The sequence below is a fragment of the Sceloporus undulatus genome, chromosome 1, assembly GCF_019175285.1.
Source record: "Sceloporus undulatus isolate JIND9_A2432 ecotype Alabama chromosome 1, SceUnd_v1.1, whole genome shotgun sequence".
Classification (NCBI taxonomy): Eukaryota; Metazoa; Chordata; class Lepidosauria; order Squamata; family Phrynosomatidae; genus Sceloporus; species Sceloporus undulatus.
Window position 1 is genome coordinate 318,850,810 of NC_056522.1, and position 18,948 is coordinate 318,869,757.

At 40.9% G+C, this 18,948-nt stretch overlaps 1 protein-coding gene across 1 annotated transcript in view; it reads left to right on the plus strand.

Annotated features, from left to right (window-relative positions):
• Positions 1-18,948, plus strand: part of LOC121926779 (cytosolic phospholipase A2 epsilon-like) — a 50,729-nt gene that overhangs the window by 10,722 nt on the left and 21,059 nt on the right. The window contains exons 4-6 of the mRNA XM_042460054.1: positions 13,226-13,362; positions 14,522-14,650; positions 16,246-16,286. Coding sequence (XP_042315988.1) covers positions 13,226-13,362; positions 14,522-14,650; positions 16,246-16,286 — 307 coding nt within the window. The remainder of the gene's footprint in view (positions 1-13,225; positions 13,363-14,521; positions 14,651-16,245; positions 16,287-18,948) is intronic.

Sequence of the window (18,948 nt, forward strand, 5' to 3'; positions counted from 1 at the left end):
TAGAATCCACATCTTTTACCAGCAATGGATAAAGGCTTTTTAAAGCCTGCTTGCTTTACCCCAGCTGTTTTCAACCATTTTAATCTGGAGAAAGCCTTGAAATAAATTTCAGGTATCAGAGAACCTCTACGTAAAAATCACCATATCTACAGCTCAAAAAAGTGTTATTGTTTTCAATAACAATCTCTTGTGGAACTCATAGGCTGAATCTGCACTGAAGAAATAATCTCGTTTGACACCACTTTCATCGCCCAGTGCTATGGAATTTTGGGAACTGTAGTTTGTTGTGGCACCAGAGCTCTCTGACAGAGAAGGCTAATTTTCTCACAAAACTATAAACCCCAGAATTCCATGGTTCCATCGAACCATGACAGTTAAAGTGGTGTCAAACTGGATTATTTCTGCAGTGCAGATGAAGTAGACATAGGCGGGATAGAGACTGCCCAAAGCGGGTGGTCTCCCACCGCCCTAGTTTGCTCTGCAGGGAAGTCGCAGCCTCCAGACCGCGGGGCTTCCCCGCAGAGGAAAAAGAACCCTTAAAAATCGGGTTCTTTATGCGATGCCATTGTGATGCTGCAATGTGCCAATGGCACACTTGCGGTGTCACAATGGTGCTGGGACGTGCGGATGCTAAGCATCCACCACTACAAAATGGCGGCGTCCATGTGTACTGGGCACCGCCATTTTGATGTACAGATTACGTACTAGGGTTGCGTATATAAGAGCGCCCCGAGGCAATCCTAGTGCGTATGCAGGCCGGTGCTTTCATCGGTCTGTACAGCGTTTTAAATTCATAAATAAACACAAACCAGATCTTGGAGCAATAGTTTGAAAATTAATCAAAGAACGTTAAATGTTAGAAATTAGAAAAATGATTCACTAGCATACACAATAATAATTGTATTCATTTAATTTGAAGAGTTGTCACTGATTATCTCATTAAATAGACCATTAATGAGAGGCTATACTATGGAATTTACAGAGAATAGTGTGGAGGTTGTTACTGTTGACCTTAGAGAAGCACATTTTGTTACTGGCTCCTTCAAAAGGTTTGTTTTTGTCTTTTTAATGCTGCCTTCCTCTAGCCTGGATCCCCCCCCCCCCCCCCCCCCCCAAAAACCCTACAACAAATGTTGCTTGGGACATGTGGGACTCCAGCACATATCAGAATGTCAGGTTGAGGGAGGCTGTCCCAAAGAATATAATCTCATTTTAAAAGCTCTCAGACCAGTTGGCCACTTATTTGCATTTCTCTATCTTTTCCACCCACACTCATACATACATTTAATTCACTCTTCAACTGCCTTGTTTGTTAAAAGTTAATAAGCAGCCTCACTGCCTCAGGCATTGTGGAATATGGTACTATAGGGCCACTGCTTGGTAGCTTTTCCTATTTTATTCTTTACTTTCCTAGTTTTGTTTTCACCATCTTCTCCCTGCCTGACCAGGACAGGTTCCAGCTGAATGGAGGAGGGTGGATATTGTCCACATCTTCAAAAAGAAAGAGGGAAGAACTGGAGCAACTACTGATCACAAATTTGCAAGTGATTGGTCAGCTTGATTAGATGAACAGTTACCAGGAAAAGTTCTAGAACAAATAATTAAACAGTTGGTCTATGCACACATAGAAAGGACTACTGTGATTAGTAAAAGCCAGCAAGGGTTTCTTAAAACCTAATCATACTTCTATTCTGAGAGAGATACAAGCTTGGTAGATCAGAGGAATTTTGTGGGTATAGTGCGTTTTGATTTCTGTAAGGCTTTTAACAAAGTCACCATGAAATTCTCACAAATAAACTAGAAAAATATGGGCTAGACAATACTACTGTTAAGTTTGGCCCAATACAAATGGGCAACAAGCGCTGTCTTGGGGCTGAAATTAGGGCTCGGGAGTGTGGAGCGACTGCATGCTCCTGAGCCCTACTGCACCACAATAGTGTGCCCCATCTACACAGGGGCCGCCATGATGATGTATGTGTGGTGCATAGTCCAAATGGCACACTGCCATGTGGATGTCATCAGTGTGCATTAGGGCATCAATGATGCCACACATGCACCCTAAAAATAACCTTCTGGGAACTGGTTCTTTTTAGGGCTCCTGGAGGCCGTGGCGTTTGGTTGCTGCAGCTTCTGTGTGGGGCAGAAAGGGGCAGCATCTTGGCAGTCCTTTCTGCCCATCTGTATTGGGCCTTTATTTGCACTTGGTTGGTGGACCAAATACAAGGAATGCTTACCAATGATTCTTCATCATACTTCAGAGAAGTAACAAGTGAAGTGTCCCAGGGTTTTATTCAGGACTCACCTTTTTGAATATCTTTATAAACTAGTTGGTGGTGGAACAGAGGGTGTGGTTTTCAAATTTGCATAAAACACCAAATTAGGAAGGATAGCTAATACCCTAGAAGACAGACTTGGCATGCAAAATAATCTTAAAAGATTGGAAACATGAGCCAAAACTAATAAAATTAATTTCAACAAGGATAATGTAAGGCAGCAGATGTAGACAAAAACAAATAAAAATACAGGAAGAGTGTTATTCGGCTTGGCAACAGTCCATGTGAAAAAGATCTAGGGGTCTTAGTAGATCACAAGGTAAACATGAGTCAATGCAGTTCTATGCTTCACTAACAGGACTATAGTGGTCTCAAACAGACAGGTCAAAAGGGTGGCTGTCAGGCCGCATTGGGGGTGTGATGTCCTTTCAGATATTTAAAGATGGGTTCAATGTCAACTCTCAGTCTTCTCCTCTCCATGCTAAATGTATCCAGCTCCCTAAGTTGTTCCTCATAAGGCTTAGTTTGCAGAACTTTTACCATCTTGGTTGCCCTTCCCTGAATACATCCCAGGTTGTCAGTATCTTTCTTTAAATGTGGTACTGATGGATATGAACCAATGGATTCAACATGGAAGAAAATACATTTTTACCTAAACATTAGGACAATCTTCATGACAGTTAGAGCTGCTCAACAGTTGAATGGCCTGTATTTGAGTGTGGTATATTATCCTTCACTAGAGATCTTTAAATGAGGTTGGATGGCCATCATTCAAGAGTGCTTTAGTCATGTATTCCTCCATGGCAGGGGGTTGGACTAGGTGGGCCATGGGGTTCCTTCCAGATCTATGATTCTGTGATTCTAAATGGCTGAAGCCAAAATTTTCTTTCTTAGTTTGAGGTACATCTGAGATATACTATTGTTAGCAAAAGAATTTTGTACAAATGCCTTCAATTCTGGCAATAGGTTTTCAGAAAATTCAGCTACAGAGAGTTGACTTGAGAACCTTGGCACATTTTTGTGACGTTCTAATTCAGCAGGACCTTCTTTATGTTCATCAACCAGTTTTCCACCGCTTCCCTTGGTACACAACAACTTAAGATGGAAATAAGTTAATAAGTAACAAATAAAAACTGTGGAGACAGAAAGTCGGGGTTTAGTAGGGCAGCATGGACAGACTTCAGGGACAGAGCAGGGGAGCCTGAGAGTCCCACCCGAGGGAATAGTCGCTGCTAAGCCTCGGAGGAGGCGTGTGGTCGTAGTGGAGGACTCCTTGCTGAGGGGTACAGAAGCAGTGATATGCAGGCCTGACAAGATGTCTCGAGAGGTGTGTTGTCTTCCAGGTGCAAAGATCCGTGATGTGACAGAGAGGCTGACAAGACTGGTCAAGCCTACTGACAAATACCCCTTCCTTTTGGTCCACGTGGGAACTAATGATACTGCAAGACACAGCCTTCAGAACATCAAAAGGGATTACGAGGCGCTTGGTAGGAAGCTGAAAGGAATGGATGTACAGGTTGTCATCTCGTCTCTTCTGCCAGTTGAAGGGCATGGTCCAGGAAGGGAGAGGAAAATAGCAAGATGTGAACAACTGGCTTCGCAGATGGTGCCGCCGAGAAGGATTTGGATTCTTCGATCATGGGCTGCGGTTCCATGAGGAGGAACTTCTTGCAACAGACGAGTTGCATCTCATGCCAGTTGGAAGAAATGTTTTTGCCAACAGTCTCAAGAACTTGATCAGGAGGGCTTTAAACTGAGTTCCGAGGGGAAGGGAGACAATATTAAGGAAGGCGAAAGGGATGGCGAAAATAGTCAAACTGACATAGAGGAAACAAGGCAAACAGTGCAAGGACCCAACAGTGGGAGGCAAAAAAACTTGCACAGGCAGCAAGTAAAGGGGACCCATGGTCTGCGATGTCTCTACAATAATGCACAGAGCATGGGAAATAAGCAAGATGAACTCGAACTCCTAGTACAACAAAGCAAATATGATATAATAGGCATCACTGAAACCTGGTGGGATGAGTCTCATGATTGGAATGTGGAAATAGAGGGGTATAATCTTTTAAAGAGAAATAGGCCAAACAAGAAAGGAGGAGGAATAGCACTATATGTCAGAGATATTTACACCAGTGAAGAGATCCAGGACATCAATCATGGAAGCCAGGTGGAGAGCATCTGGGTAAAAATTAAAGGGGAGGGAAACAACAAGGATGTTACGGTGGGAGTCTACTACAGACCCCCAAGTCAGACTGAGGAATTGGATGATATCTTTCTAGAACAGATGACCACACAGTCAGAAAAGAGAGATGTAGTAGTGATGGGCGACTTCAACTATCCTGATATTTGTTGGAAGTCAAACTCAAAAAAATCCTCAAGGCCTAGCAAATTCCTCACTTGCCTGGAAGACAATTTCATGGTCCAAAAGGTGGAAGAGGCAACAAGGGGGTCAGCTATTTTAGATCTGATCCTAACCAACAAGGATGACTTGGTTAATGGGGTGCAAGTGGTGGGATCATTAGGTGGAAGTGACCATGTTCTCCTGGAGTTTGTAATACAGTGGAAAGGAGAAGCCAGGCATAGTCAGACACGCATCCTAGACATTAGGAGAGCGGATTTCAGTAAACTTAGAGAAGTATTGAGGGCAATTCCATGGTCAGAAATACTAAAAGATAAAGGAGTTCAGGACGGATGGGACTTTCTCAAAAGGGAGATACTGAAGGCACAATTTCAAACAGTTCCAGTGAGAAAGAAAAACGGGAGGTGTCTCAAGAAACCAGGATGGATGACTAAGGAACTTTCAACCGAGCTAAGTTTGAAACGGAACATGTATAAGAAATGGAAAAAGGGGGAAATCACAAAAAAGGAATTCAAAGAAATAGCAGGCATGTGTAGGGGTAAAGTCAGAAAAGCTAAAGCGCAGAATGAACTCAGGCTTGCTAGAGAGGTTAAGAACAATAAAAAGGGCTTTTTTGGATATGTCCGCAGCAAAAGGAAGAAGAAGGAAACGGTAGGGCCACTGCGTGGAGAAGATGGCAAAATGCTAACAGAAGACAGAGAAAAGGCAGAATTACTCAACACCTTCTTTGCCTCAGTCTTCTCAGAAAAGGCAAAGGGTGCTCAACCTGAGGATAATGGAGCAGAGGACAGGATAGGGGCATTTCAGTACAGAATAAGTAAAGAGATAGTAGAGGAACACCTTATTAATCTAAATGAATTTAAGTCTCCGGGACCAGATGAACTCCATCCAAGGGTATTAAAAGAACTGGCAAATGTAATATCGGAGCCATTGGCAATAATCTTTGAAAACTCCTGGAAAACAGGAGAGATCCCAGCAGACTGGCGGAGGGCAAACGTTGTCCCCATCTTCAAAAAGGGGAAAAAAGAGGATCCCAACAATTATCGTCCAGTTAGTCTGACATCAGTACTAGGAAAGATTCTGGAGCAGATAATTAAACAGAGAGTCTGTGAACATCTAGAAGGCAATGCCATAATCACAAAAAGTCAACATGGGTTTCAGAGAAACAAGTCATGCCAGACAAACCTGATCTCTTTCTTTGATAAAATTACCAGCTTGGTAGATGAAGGGAATGCTGTGGATATAGTATATCTTGATTTCAGTAAGGCCTTTGACAAAGTTCCCCATGACATTCTTGCAAACAAGCTTGTAAAATGTGGGCTAGACAAAGGAACTGTTAAATGGATCTGTAATTGGTTGACCGGCCAAACCCAAAGGGTGCTCAACAATGGCTCCTTTTCATCCTGGAGAGAAGTGACCAGTGGGGTCCCACAGGGCTCTGTTCTGGGCCCAGTGCTATTCAACATCTTTATCAATGACCTGGATGACAGAATTGGAAGCATACTTATCAAATTTGCAGATGATACCAAATTAGGGGGAATAGCTAATACCCCAGAGGACAGGATCAAGATTCAAAATGACCTGAATAGACTAGAAAGCTGGGCCAAAGCTAACAAAATGAAATTCAACACGGAGAAATGTAAGGTATTGCACTTAGGGCGGAAAAATAAAATGCACAGATATAGGATGGGTGACACCTGGCTGAATGAAACTACGTGTGAAAGGGATATAGGAGTCCAAGTAGACCACAAGTTGAACATGAGTGAACAGTGTGATGCGGCAGCTAAAAAGGCCAATGCTATTTTAGGCTGCATCAATAGAAGTATAGTGTCTAGATCAAGAGAAGTAATAGTGCCACTGTATTCTGCTCTGGTCAGGCCCCACCTAGAATATTGTGTCCAGTTCTGGGCGCCACAATTCAGAAAGGACATTGAGAAACTGGAGCGTGTCCAAAGGAGGGTGACAAAAATGGTGAAAGGTCTGGAAACCATGCCCTATGAGGAACGACTTAGGGAGCTGGGGATGTTTAGCCTGGAGAAAAGAAGGTTAAGAGGTGATATGATCGCCCTGTTTAAATATTTGAAGGGATGTCATATTGAAGAGGGAGCAAGCTTGTTTTCTGCTGCTCCAGAGAACAGGACCCGGAACAATGGATGCAAGCTGCAGGAAAAGAGATTCCACCTGAACATTAGGAGGAACTTCCTGACAGTTAGGGCTGTTCGACAATGGAATGCACTCCCTCGGAGGGTGATAGAGTCTCCTTCCTTGGAGGTCTTTAAACAGAGGCTGGATGGCCATCTGTCAGGGATGCTTTGATTTGGATTTCCTGCATGGCAGGGGGTTGGACTGGATGGCCCTAGTGGTCTCTTCCAAGTCTATGATTCTATGATTCTATGATTCTAAGAAGGATAGAGAAGAGGCTTCAGGCATTTGTTGGAACAGCTATGGATGAAGGAGGAGAAATAATGTTGCCTAGCCTCTGGCTTTGCTTCGTGAACAAAGATTCAGGAAGGACTCATCCTGCGCTTTGTACAAGCGCGTTGGTGACTAAAAAGGCCAATTAGGGATAAACAGGTCCGGTTGCAGAAAGCACAGCAGAAAGTCTCCTTGGGTGATGTTTCCAGGTTGCGGTTCTTTCTGCGTTGTCGTTTCTCTTTGAGGCTCGTTCGGTGTGAGCTTTCGAAGAAGGCTGCAGCGTCATGGATAGTGTGTCTCCATGCCTCCTGATGCAATGCCAGGGAGGACCATTTTTGGTGATCTATGTTGCCTAGCAAAAGAAAAATAAATCACCATGAACTGAAAGTGAGAAAAACCAGCCTGGTATTTGACTTTCTTCAGTGGCACTCAGCAGCCTTAAAGTGAGAATGAAAAGTGTAGATAGAAGAAGCAAGCCAGAACTGGAGGCTAAAAATAGTGATATGGATGGATTTTAATGATTAATAACCTCACAATAGATTTGTAGAAAATGGATACATAAAAGTAAGATTTTTGAGTTGAGGCCTTGTAAAGAAAGAGAATGCTGAAAAGGATTTGCAGTAGAATGTTTAGAGACAAGATGACCTTTGAAGGCTCATCAAGGTGCCTGGCCTACTCTGAAAGCCATAATAATCGAGGATAGCATCCTTGAAAGAGAAACTAATACATGGGTGATAAGGGCGATGGAATATTCCAAATGTGCCCTAAGTGTATTTTAATATATTCATGTATCTTTGCTTTGATTGCAAGAAAGTTTTGTACTTTTAAACTTTGAACCAGCCAATAGAATGTATGTTAGGGACCTCTTTGTTTGAATTACTATAAAGGTAGCCATTTTCTTTTATTCGGGGCCTCAGTTTGTTTTGGAATTTGAATTCCACTGAGATCTTTGCCGGCAAATAAATTTTTGAATTCTCAGCATCTCCTAGGTCCTTTTGTCAACTCTGTTCTGTCAAGCTGGTGGACTTAGTGAGAGAAAGTCCCCGCTTTTAAGATTCCCACAACAATAGAGAAATGTTGTTGTTGAGAATGCCCTTAAAATATTTGAAATTTGTTGGTCTCTGTAAACTAATTTCAGTATACCTGGAATAATTTCTCCTGTTTTTTTTCTCTGAAATTGCCAAGAGGCAGGATAGAAAAGTTGAAAAGAAGGTAGATATGTTTGGTTTTTGATCACATCAGTAAATGAAATGGAGTGCCAGGGGTTGCATATGCTTTTGTCTTGCCATAATGTAGTAGTGTGATGTGTAATAGTATTTTAAAGATGTTTGAGACCTGTGTTTTAATACTATGAGCTCAGTCCAGGTAGTGAGATAAGCCAGAAAATGAGGCAAATAGCTGAAGATCATTTATGGGAGAGAGCATCTGGCTGTAACAACAAAGGAAAGGGGTGATATGAGAAAAGCAGGAGAAATGTGTCTATTTTAATGAATTAGAATTAAGTCCCCCTGATGTTTTAATTATATATACAGTAGTTTCACTATGTGGTTGTAATGTTGGCTGGTCAGTTCTGACAATGAAAGTCACCAGACTGGCTCTATAAATTTTCTTAGGTGCATTACAGACCCAGAAGGGGCAGTCTCGTGACGATGCCGGTTGCTCCGCGAGGGAGCCGCAGCAGCCAAACCGCGCAGCTCCCTTGCAGAGCAAAAAGAAGCCTCAAAATGGTGCTTCTTCTTCCACCCCGGATGGGACGCCGCAAGGTGCTACTCGCGCACTCGCGGCATCACATCCGGGGTGCGACGTGCGGATGCTATGCATCCAGCACGTAAAGATGGTGGTGCCCGTGTGTATAGGGCACCGCCATCTTTACACATGCTAGGGGTGAGGCCGGTATGGACACTAGGTCCTCGGTCAACCCCTAGCAAGTGACGGGGGCACCGCAAAGGCCCGTCTGTAACGAGCCATAATAACATTGTTTTTACTACTGAGCCTGGGTTTTGGAACTTTGGTAGCCTGCTGGACATGAGACAAAACAGAATGAAGACATACAGAATGAACTCAGACACTTTTGAAATCATAATAGGGAGGAGCAATGGAATGCTTCTGGCAAGATTTAGCAAGAGGAAGGCAAACAGTGATAGCTGGAACAGGATGTGTAAGACACAGAGATGCTTCTAAATGGGAGGAAGCATAACAACAGAAGCAGTATTACAGAGGGAAGTGCTATTTTTCAGTATGAGTACTTCTACACATATACAGTAGGGTTGATAGGTGACATAAGGACTAAGGCTCAGGTACCTTTAATAGTTGTGTAGAAGAGGGAATTTCAGCAGGTTGAAATGTCCTCTTCTATAAAACCATTCAAGATATATGAGCCCTGTTCCTTATTTCATCTGGCAAGCCCAACTCACACCCCGTGTGTGAATGCCTCCTGGTCATCTGATAATAATAATAATTTGTTTTATTTATATACCGCTATTCCAAAGATCATAGCGGTGAACAGCAAGTAAGCTAATTAGCAAGTAAGCTAATTTGCCCCCAACAGTCTGGGTACTCATTTTAGCGACCTCGGAAGGATGCAAGCCTGAGTCGAGCTTGGGCCCTTTTGCTGGTCTTGAACTCGCAACCTTGTGGTTTCGAGTGAATGGCTGCAGTACAGGCATTTACCCACTGCGCCACTGTCCATGGAAGTATATAACATGGAAGTATATAACATAAGATTTTTGTTGTTTATATTTCAAATTGTCAGTGGATTTTGTTAAATTCTAGCCTGATTCTGATTTCTGCCTAGTAATGCCCTTGGCAATGGTTGAACCTAAAAAAGCCAAAGGCACCATACAAAATGGGCACCAAAAAGGTCATCCCATCCATGGCTTCTTTGGATACAAAATAGCCAAACCCAAGCAGCTGCCAGATCATGGAAAGTATAGCACACCCACTTGGTCTGGTGAAGAGCTGATAAGGCCAATGAAAAACTATATCCTTACTTCAAAGAAGCAGACTGATCTCCATAGGAGGCAGGTGGGTGTAAAAGTTGGAGGGCACTTAGTTGAATCATCCTTTGTTTCTTGCCTGACACAGAACTAGAAGGAGCTATCTATTCTGGCTAGTCCAGGGTTGAGGAATAGGCAGCCTGATGCCCTCTGCGTGGTTTGGACTAAAGTTCTGTAAACTGTAGCAAGCATGACCAGTGGACACGTATTACTGAAATACATGTGTTATGGAGACTGTATTTCAAAACATCAGATTTCCTGCCCTTTAATTTTTATTTTGAGAGGAAAGAATAAGATTTGGGAGTAAACTTTGGCTTGCTTCCATGTAAACATACATGGGGATGGGATGCAGAATGTAAACATTTATTTATGCTGTAGTCCCTGAAGCTTCATTCTGCAGCTGGATGTCAATTAAATGTAATTATTGTAGCACTGAGAAAAAGGATAGATGTTTAAAAGCAGGATCTCTGCCACACCATCCTTTTTTTGTATCTTCCCCAACAATTTTTCCTTTTTAATATGCTGTATTTGCCTTTCATCATAGTTATTTTTTTGCAAAATAGAACCACCCTGATGTGAATACAATGGCTGTGGTTTTGAGTATGGTTGTCAATATGTATGAGCTTTCATTGAAACTTTGTAACTTAAGCAACCATTTATATTATTATTAAAGCCATTGGAGTCAGAATGTCCACCAGAAAGAAAGAGGACAATTTCTTGTTAAAGTCATCTCTGATACTAGTTGGGTTATATCTAGGCTGACTACTCTTGGCATGAATATTAGGGAGAACAGAAGGATTAAGAGAAGCCAGCCAGCCTGGACAGTGGTTTTACCTGGAGCCCTTGGCCCTACCAAGAAACAGTGATGTTATTTAGGTAGTTTACAAATGAAGATACAGCTTTATTAACAGTACTGTGTGTTTATGAGGATTTCAGGTATATATGAGCTCCTTTGGGCTGATTACCAGATGAATAGCTGAGGGTATTTCTTTGTACAGTGGCTTCATGATTTGAATGAATAAATCTAGAATTTTGACTTGACACGTGCTTATTCCACTTAAAGGACATATTCTTACTTTTTAAGATTATTTGTTATATGTCTGTTGTTCCCACTTGAAACTGGTTCTAACACTACTGTGCTCAGTTTCAACTGATATGAAGTGAGGCAAATGCAAAAAAACTGCTCTTTCCTGACTCTAGTTTTTGGACGGTTCTTTTTAAATGACCTGATGTCAAATCGTGTCCAACCGTGCTTCTTATCAGTTGTGTTCTTTGTTAAAGTTAAAGAGTTTATGGCTGATTATTATCAACCGTGTTCTTTGTTAAAGTTAAAGAGTAAAGACCAAAAAAGTTTACAGTGCTCTACACAAGCAAAAGATGGTCCAAAAAATGTCAACTGAGGCTTTTCTCTCTTTGTTATTGTTGTGTGCCTTGAAGTTGTTTCTGACTTATGATGACTCTAATGCAAACCTACCGTAGGGGTTTCTTGGCAAGTTTCTTCAGAGGGGGTTTGCCATTGCTATGCTCTGAGGCGGAGAGAATGTGACTTGCCCAAGGTCACCAAGTGGTTTTTTACATGGCTGAGTGGCGATTCAGATGCTGGTCTCCAGAGTTGTAGTCCAGCGCTTAAACCACTAAACTACACTGAGTCTCCCTCCTCTCGATACCTCCTCTGAAAGAGATTCATAATGTGGTATCAAGAGAAAAGGCCTTTCCACCTGTGGCCCTAACCAACTGGAATGCAATACTCAGAAAAGTCCAACATTACCATCTTTTCAGTGTGAACTTAAGAAAAGTCTGTACTCCAAGGCATCTGGGTGGATATGACCGGCTGGTATTTAAATATGTTTCTTGGAGCAAATGAGTTCCTTATGTTTTATTTTTATTTTTATTTTTGCTGATTTATATTACATATTGCTTTTATTCATTTTAATTTGTATATTCTGTCTGTTAGACTCCTGGAGTATTTTTTTTTAAAAATATTTCCAAAAAATGGAAATAATACTAACTGAATATACTTTGTTATATAGTGCCGGCCCAAGCCTATATTATTCTTTTCCACAGAAAGCAGAGCCAACCTCTCATGAATCACATATGTTTTTTTTTCTTAGTTTTTGCTTCCGCCTCCCTTATGTCAGCACTAAATTGCTCCAGGAATACAGAAGAGTTGTTGCTATATAATTCTAAAAGGGGTGGGAGATTGTGCTTAGACTAATTCAAGGTCTACATAAGTTGTGCCACTAGAATCAATCTTAATATCAAAGCTGCAGTGTGTTATCCTGTTAACCACCTCTATGTCAGTGGTGCATTTAATCACAACTGGTTAGTGGTTTGAGCACTGGACTAAGACTCTGCAAACCAGGGTTCTAATCCCCCCTTGGCCATGGTAACTGACTGGGTTGGTCTTGGGCAAGTCATACACTCTCAGATTCAGAGGAAGACAAAGGCAAAATCCTTCTGAACAAATTTTTCCAAGAAAACCCCATGATTGCCTTAGCATTGCCATAAATCAGAAATGACTTGAAGGCACATAACAACAAAGTTAAAATTCAAAGATATCAATATCCATTCCCCACAAAATGAATGGGGAGGTACAATGCCCACAAACTTGGTAACTTTTAAAAATGTAAAGAAGGAATGATATGTGTATTTCAGTGGTGAACATTTCTTTACTCTAAATAACTGAAGATGGAGACATGGGCCTAAATTCTATTGTTAGTTCAAGCTAAAGTATACCCATTGAACCAGTGGAATTTAGTCACATTTTGATTTATTAAGTTTCAGTTTATTCAATGGATCTATTATAGTTGCGACTGACCAAAAAGATTCAGGAAATGTATAACAAACAGGAATAGGAATTGATCATTTGACCCAAGGTAATTTCCTGGACTCTCTTGGTTAGATATGTGGTCCAGTTTTAGTTTTTCCCTTTCCTGCAAGAAAAGTAAATTTGCTTCAGTTCTTTCCTCTAACCACTTCTTTCCCCTACCCATTTGCTATTTAAAAAATCCCTTTGAAATAGCTAAAGATGTGTATAATATAAAGATTAAGCTGTCATCTTGCAGTTCTGAAGAGATCAATAAAGTATGAAAATGTATTTGCTATCTTCATGGGATTAAACCAAATAATCAATCTCATCCACCATAAATAAATTACTAATTCTTCTGTACTTTTCTCCACAGTAAGTGAAACAGATTGCTATGTGAGCTTGTGGCTACCTACTGCCTCTTTTGAAAAGTTTCAGACAAAAACAGTTTCAAACTGCAAGGATCCAGTGTGGAATGAAATATTTTACTTCAGAATCCAGAGTCAGGTTAAGGTAAGATAAAAGTTGGTGTGCTAGAGCCCCTCTAGATGAGGCAGAATAACAATCTTCTTATCTTTACTGGTTGTTCCGCATTCATTGCTGTTTCTTATCAATCGTGTTCTTTGCCTCATCCACCCCAAATTCTGTTCCTAGGCAAACATTGCAATGACTGTAACAAATGCCATTTCAGACACTGTTAATGTTATGTGCCTGCAATTTCATTATAGATGCTGTAATGTTCAACCCACTTCTCCAGTGGTGAGAAATTCCAGGGGTGCGAGTGCTTATCCACGTTTGAAATGTAGTCACTACATTGGAGACGACTTCTTCTTCTTCTTCTTCTTCTTCTTCTTCTTCTTCTTCTTCTTCTTGGAAAGATTGCAGGAGATTTCTTTGTGTTTTGCAATATTTTTCTGTATTTTTAAATGTAAGAGTTCACAAAAGTGGAGCCACAGCTTAAAATTCCAACAAACTACCCCAGCTCCCTATTCATGGTGGAACCTAGAACCCAGAAAATGACTCTCTCTGTGATTCTGTGCTTTTCCCAAATTGCAGTTTTCTCATATGTAGATCCAGATAGCAACATGCTTTGTTGGAAACATGAAAGTGTGGTCCTCTTTTTGGATTGTTCAGAACTTCCCCAACTAATGGGCCTTTATCAAAAAGAAACTGGCTAACAATTTCATTCCCCTTGTAACATATTGCTTCCTCCATATGCCTAAACAAAACCAGAGAGTTCTGACATGTTTCCCCAATTTTAAACAGACTTCTCGCCTGTTTCCCACAATACAGGTTATAAGCTCTGCTAAACAGACTCCAGACATTTGGTGCATGTAATAAATGGGTGGGAAAGTGTGCCCACAAACCTCCTTCTGGTCCCTTAAAGCTTCTTGAACCCATCCACCCCATTTTTCAGGCTGGTTTTTTTTTCTGAAAAACAATCCAAAAGTGAAGAAAACTATTGAGCAACATGGCATTTCAGTTTTGCTACCCAGCCAGAACCTCCCCACCCTCTAAAATAACGAAATGACTCATTTCAAGTCAAAACTTGTCCAAAATGGGAACCACAGGTGGCAAAATATAACTTCCGTTGTACTAGAAAGTGCTGATGGAGCCCTGTAGTACTGTGCCCTCACAATTCATTTCTAGTTTTCTTTATTTCTGTTTCCAGAATGTCTTGGAATTGACTATATATGATGAAGATGTCTTGATAGATGACAAAAAGCGTGTAATTTTATTTGACATAGCTAAATTGCCTCTTGGAGAACCAGTGCTTATGAAATTTGAATTGAATTCCCAGGTAAGCGTGCAATTTTCCTCTTATGCAGCCTTCTCAGTGGCTGCTTTCACTATCTGGAATTCCCTTCCATGGAAGGCTATGCTAGCCCCCCCTTCGGCCCTCCTGTAGATGCAGGTGATGACCTTTTTCTTCAAATAGGCATTTGCTGATGACCTTGCAGGAAGCCTTTTTATGGCCTTGATCTCTCTCTCTCTCTCTCTCTCTCTCTCTCTTTTTTTTTGGTAGCGTTTTGGGTTTTTATTTTTTAACTAATGTTTTTAATGTGATGATTTTTTAATTGTGTTTTAATGCTGATTGTCAGGTTTTTATTTGGTTTTACTTTGTGAGCCACCTTAGAGTCCCACGTTGGGAGGAAGGGAATGGATGGATGTTAGCTTACAGTTGTAAACTGCTTAGACACTGCTTAGGCGGTATGAAGCGGTATATGAATGAAGCTTGTTTGGATGGATGGATGGAGATTTGGAATTATTATTATTATTATTATTATTAATGTATTTTTCTTATATGCCACCTTTCTCCCAATATAGGGACTCAAGGTGGTGAACAAGTATAAAGCAATACAATTTAAAAACAGTACAACAATATTAAAATATATAAATATAAAATTTATATAAAATATAAATATAAAATTTGTAAAAACAATTTAAAAATTGTAAGAGTTAAAACAGTTAAAAGTTAAAATATAACATGTTAAAAATACAAACCATTACCATTTATATAGCATAACATTAAAAACCAAGTCCTTATCAGCTTAAAAGGACTGACTGCACAAAAACATCTTTACCTGGCGTCGGAAGGACAGCAGGGATGCAGCCATGGGATATCTATGCATGGTTCATCTCTGATCCTGCCTTCCTACTAAAAGAATTACATATATTAAAAGAATTACATAATGTAATAATGAACAGGACAGGTTTTCATGTGTATTTTATCATTATTACATATAATTTTTTTAACTGGATGATGAAAATGAACCTCCATTACAGAGTTGAAAAACTAGTTCAGGAGCTAGCAGTGTGTATATTATAACACACTGTGACACCTTCATATATGATTAGTTTCATAATGCTGGCTCCATCTGTTCTAATCAGTGAATGTGTCCTAACTATTATGAAGGAAACATAATGTAATTGTTACATACGGTACTCAAAGACACCTGAATAGCTCTTTCAAGATGGAACTAAAAGTAACAACATAGTTGTTTTGAATTTTGAAAGTGGGAGTTACATTTAGAAGGCAAATAACACCCTCCCCAAAGGCTTTGTGATTTCTGATTTCTTGATTTGGGGGCATTTTTAAAGGTGTGAGGAATTAGAGAGGTGTTTAGCCCACAAAGACTGAAAGGAGAAAATTGTTCACGGACCTTTAGAAGTTGACGACCCTTATTTTAAGGTGAGGAAATCCCGTGGGCCTATACAAGTCAGGAGAGAGTATCATTCTAGCAACACCCTGTTTACATATAGCCTAAGCTTGAAAATCGTTTAAGTAGACCCAGAACTTCTATTCAGACCTTAGATTTACACTTTCGAAAGATGTCCTGTTCTGTCTCAAGTGTATCAATTCTACATTATTAGATAATACATTTTACTTTTCAGAAACATGAAGAATTGGAAGTTGAATTCACACTGGAGAATATGTGAGTAAAACAGACAGAAATCACTATTGAATTGCTGAGTGATAGGATCCATACCCAAATTTGGTAGAGACTGTCTCAAATAATCCAAATGCCCTGGTTTCTTTCTTTGGTGTTTATCACAAGGAGGTTTTTGCAGCTTTTTGCAGCTCAGTTCCAACATGATTGTGGGTCCAACGATGCGAATTCATGCTAAAACGTGATATGTTATCTCATGTGATTGCTTTCTATGGGGGGTTCTTATGAGGCGCTTCCACATTCAATCTGCACTGATTCCTCATTTTGGTGAATTCGGAAACAAGCAAATTCACCAAAATCTGCTTCTAAGCTCACTTCAATTTCACTTCGAATTGGTCTGGTGTGGAAGATCACTCCGATGTCATCCCCCCCTTGGCCCCCTGCGTCCTGCTCCTTCATCCACCTCCTCCTCCTTCACCCCATTTCATCCTCTCTGCCACCCTGCCACCTATTCCATCATCCCCTGCCTGCTCCTGCACCCTCATCTGCTCCCCTCCCCTCCTTCACCCTGCTGCTATCCCATCATCCCCTGCCTGCTCCTGCACCCCGATCCTGGCCCCAGTGACCCCTGAGACCTATTCCATCATCCCCTGACTGCTCTTTCACCCGGATCCTGGCCCCAATGACTCCCTGCGACCTATCCCATCATTCCCTGACTGCTCCTTTACCCCAATCCTGGCCCCAGTCACCCCTTGCAACCGATCCCTTCATTCCCTGACTGCTCCTTCACCCCGATGAAGGATGACAGCTAAGGGGGGGGGCAGGGAAGGAGGACAGCATCCAGAGCCCCATTGAGCATGCACAAGGGTGCCGATTCGAATTGTTGAACCCTCTGGTTTGGTAATACAATGTGCACTCACCATGCTTTGCTTGAATCCACATCATGTGACTTTTCTGGAATCGAACTGACTCCGCTTCCCCCTCGATTCGGAAGGGCAACAGAAAGGCAACCAGGAGTGATAAAACATCATGTTTTAATGTGAATTCGCATTGCTAGACAGGAGGGACTCCAGATCTGGTGTGAAAAAACATCACGTTTCACGTTGCTAGAACAGGATTGACTGCAGATCTGAGCTGCAAACCCGCCACATGTGATAAGGCCCTTTGTATTTTCTCATTTATCCTTGGCTTACTTCAGTTGGTGCAGACTGAATAAAAATGCAAACTTCTGCCATCTTTATCAATACCCTGATGTCCCACCTTTCATCTGTGAAATCATGAAGGGTATGAGGACCTGCAGCTCATAAAATAACCAATTAAAAACAAGCTCCCATTTCATTCACTTGCCATCCTTTGCATCAGACGATGATATACTTAAAATTAATCAACAGTAAGGGCACTTTGACATAATAAATGGAAAAATTTTAAAAGTATTTATAAGATAGAGTTTTTCTGCCTTCCAACACATGTTGAGCATTCAGCTCTAGCTTCACATGCTTTCAGATGTCAACTTTTCCAGTGGTGGCTCCCAGGAAAGCAGCAGGAACTACATCATACTGTTACATGATACTATAAGGAACTCTGTGAACATTATTATTGCATATGTTCGCCTTTTCCTGCTGATCCATTTTACCTAGCAAAGGCCAACAGTTTCTCCAGCAAAAGACACAGATAAACCCTAAATCCGTTGCTTTATGTTTGGTTTGCTGGTATCATCTGGTGTACTTCCATGCGTTTGTCCTGGTCTTTCACCAAGCCACTGTGATCGCAGGCCAAGCTGACATCAGGGCTTTACAAGAAATAATTATTGTAAGGATAACATCACAGTCATTGTAAGCACATTTGCATAGTAACCAGATTACTATTTACTTATTTGCTTACTTTTTCTATTTATATCTCACCTGATTCTTGGTTTGCCTTTTTTCCTCAAAAGAAAAAAATGGATTGAATATATATGTGTATGTGTGTGCGCGTATTAAAGCAATAGTATGTTTAAACAAGTATCTCCTAAAATGATTAAGCAGCTGACAGGAAAGTTAGGAATTGGTCACACTGCTCCAGGGGTCAGATCTTCTTTCTCCTAGAGGCTTTGTAAGAAGATACAAAATAATGTCACCAATGCATCTGAGGAAGTAGACTTAAGTCTACAAAAGCTCATGCTACCAATTTCTTTCTTTAGTTTGTCTCAACAGTGCGATCTCTCTTCATTCTACAGACTAACAGGGCTATATTGTTAAACAAAATAGAGTCACACTACAGTCAGAAGCAGGGAAACATGGTGGTATAAGAGTGGGGTAATTGTGATGATGAAGCAGACTTGAAAAAGACTCCAGTTCCTATTTTTCCAGCCTTCCTTGGCATCTACAGAGGTCTCACCCAAAAAATCCATGTAGCTTTTCACTTGTACCTTTCAGAAGCACTTTAAGTATTGGTGGGAATTAAACCTTTGCCATCCTGCAGTCTCAACTTTTGCAAGCAACATTTCTAAGACTTAATGAACAGCAAACAAAGAAACAAATCTAGTGTCCCACTTGACATTTTCACCTGGAAATGGCACTCAAGGCAGCTAATAGCAGTAAAACTGAAATAAAAACTAATGTGAGTAAAAACCAGTGTGAAGCATTAAAACAGATGAAAAGCTCAAGGAAAGTAAAGCAACATAAACTGTAAACAGTCATAACTCATGTTGAAGATTCTACTCTTTAAA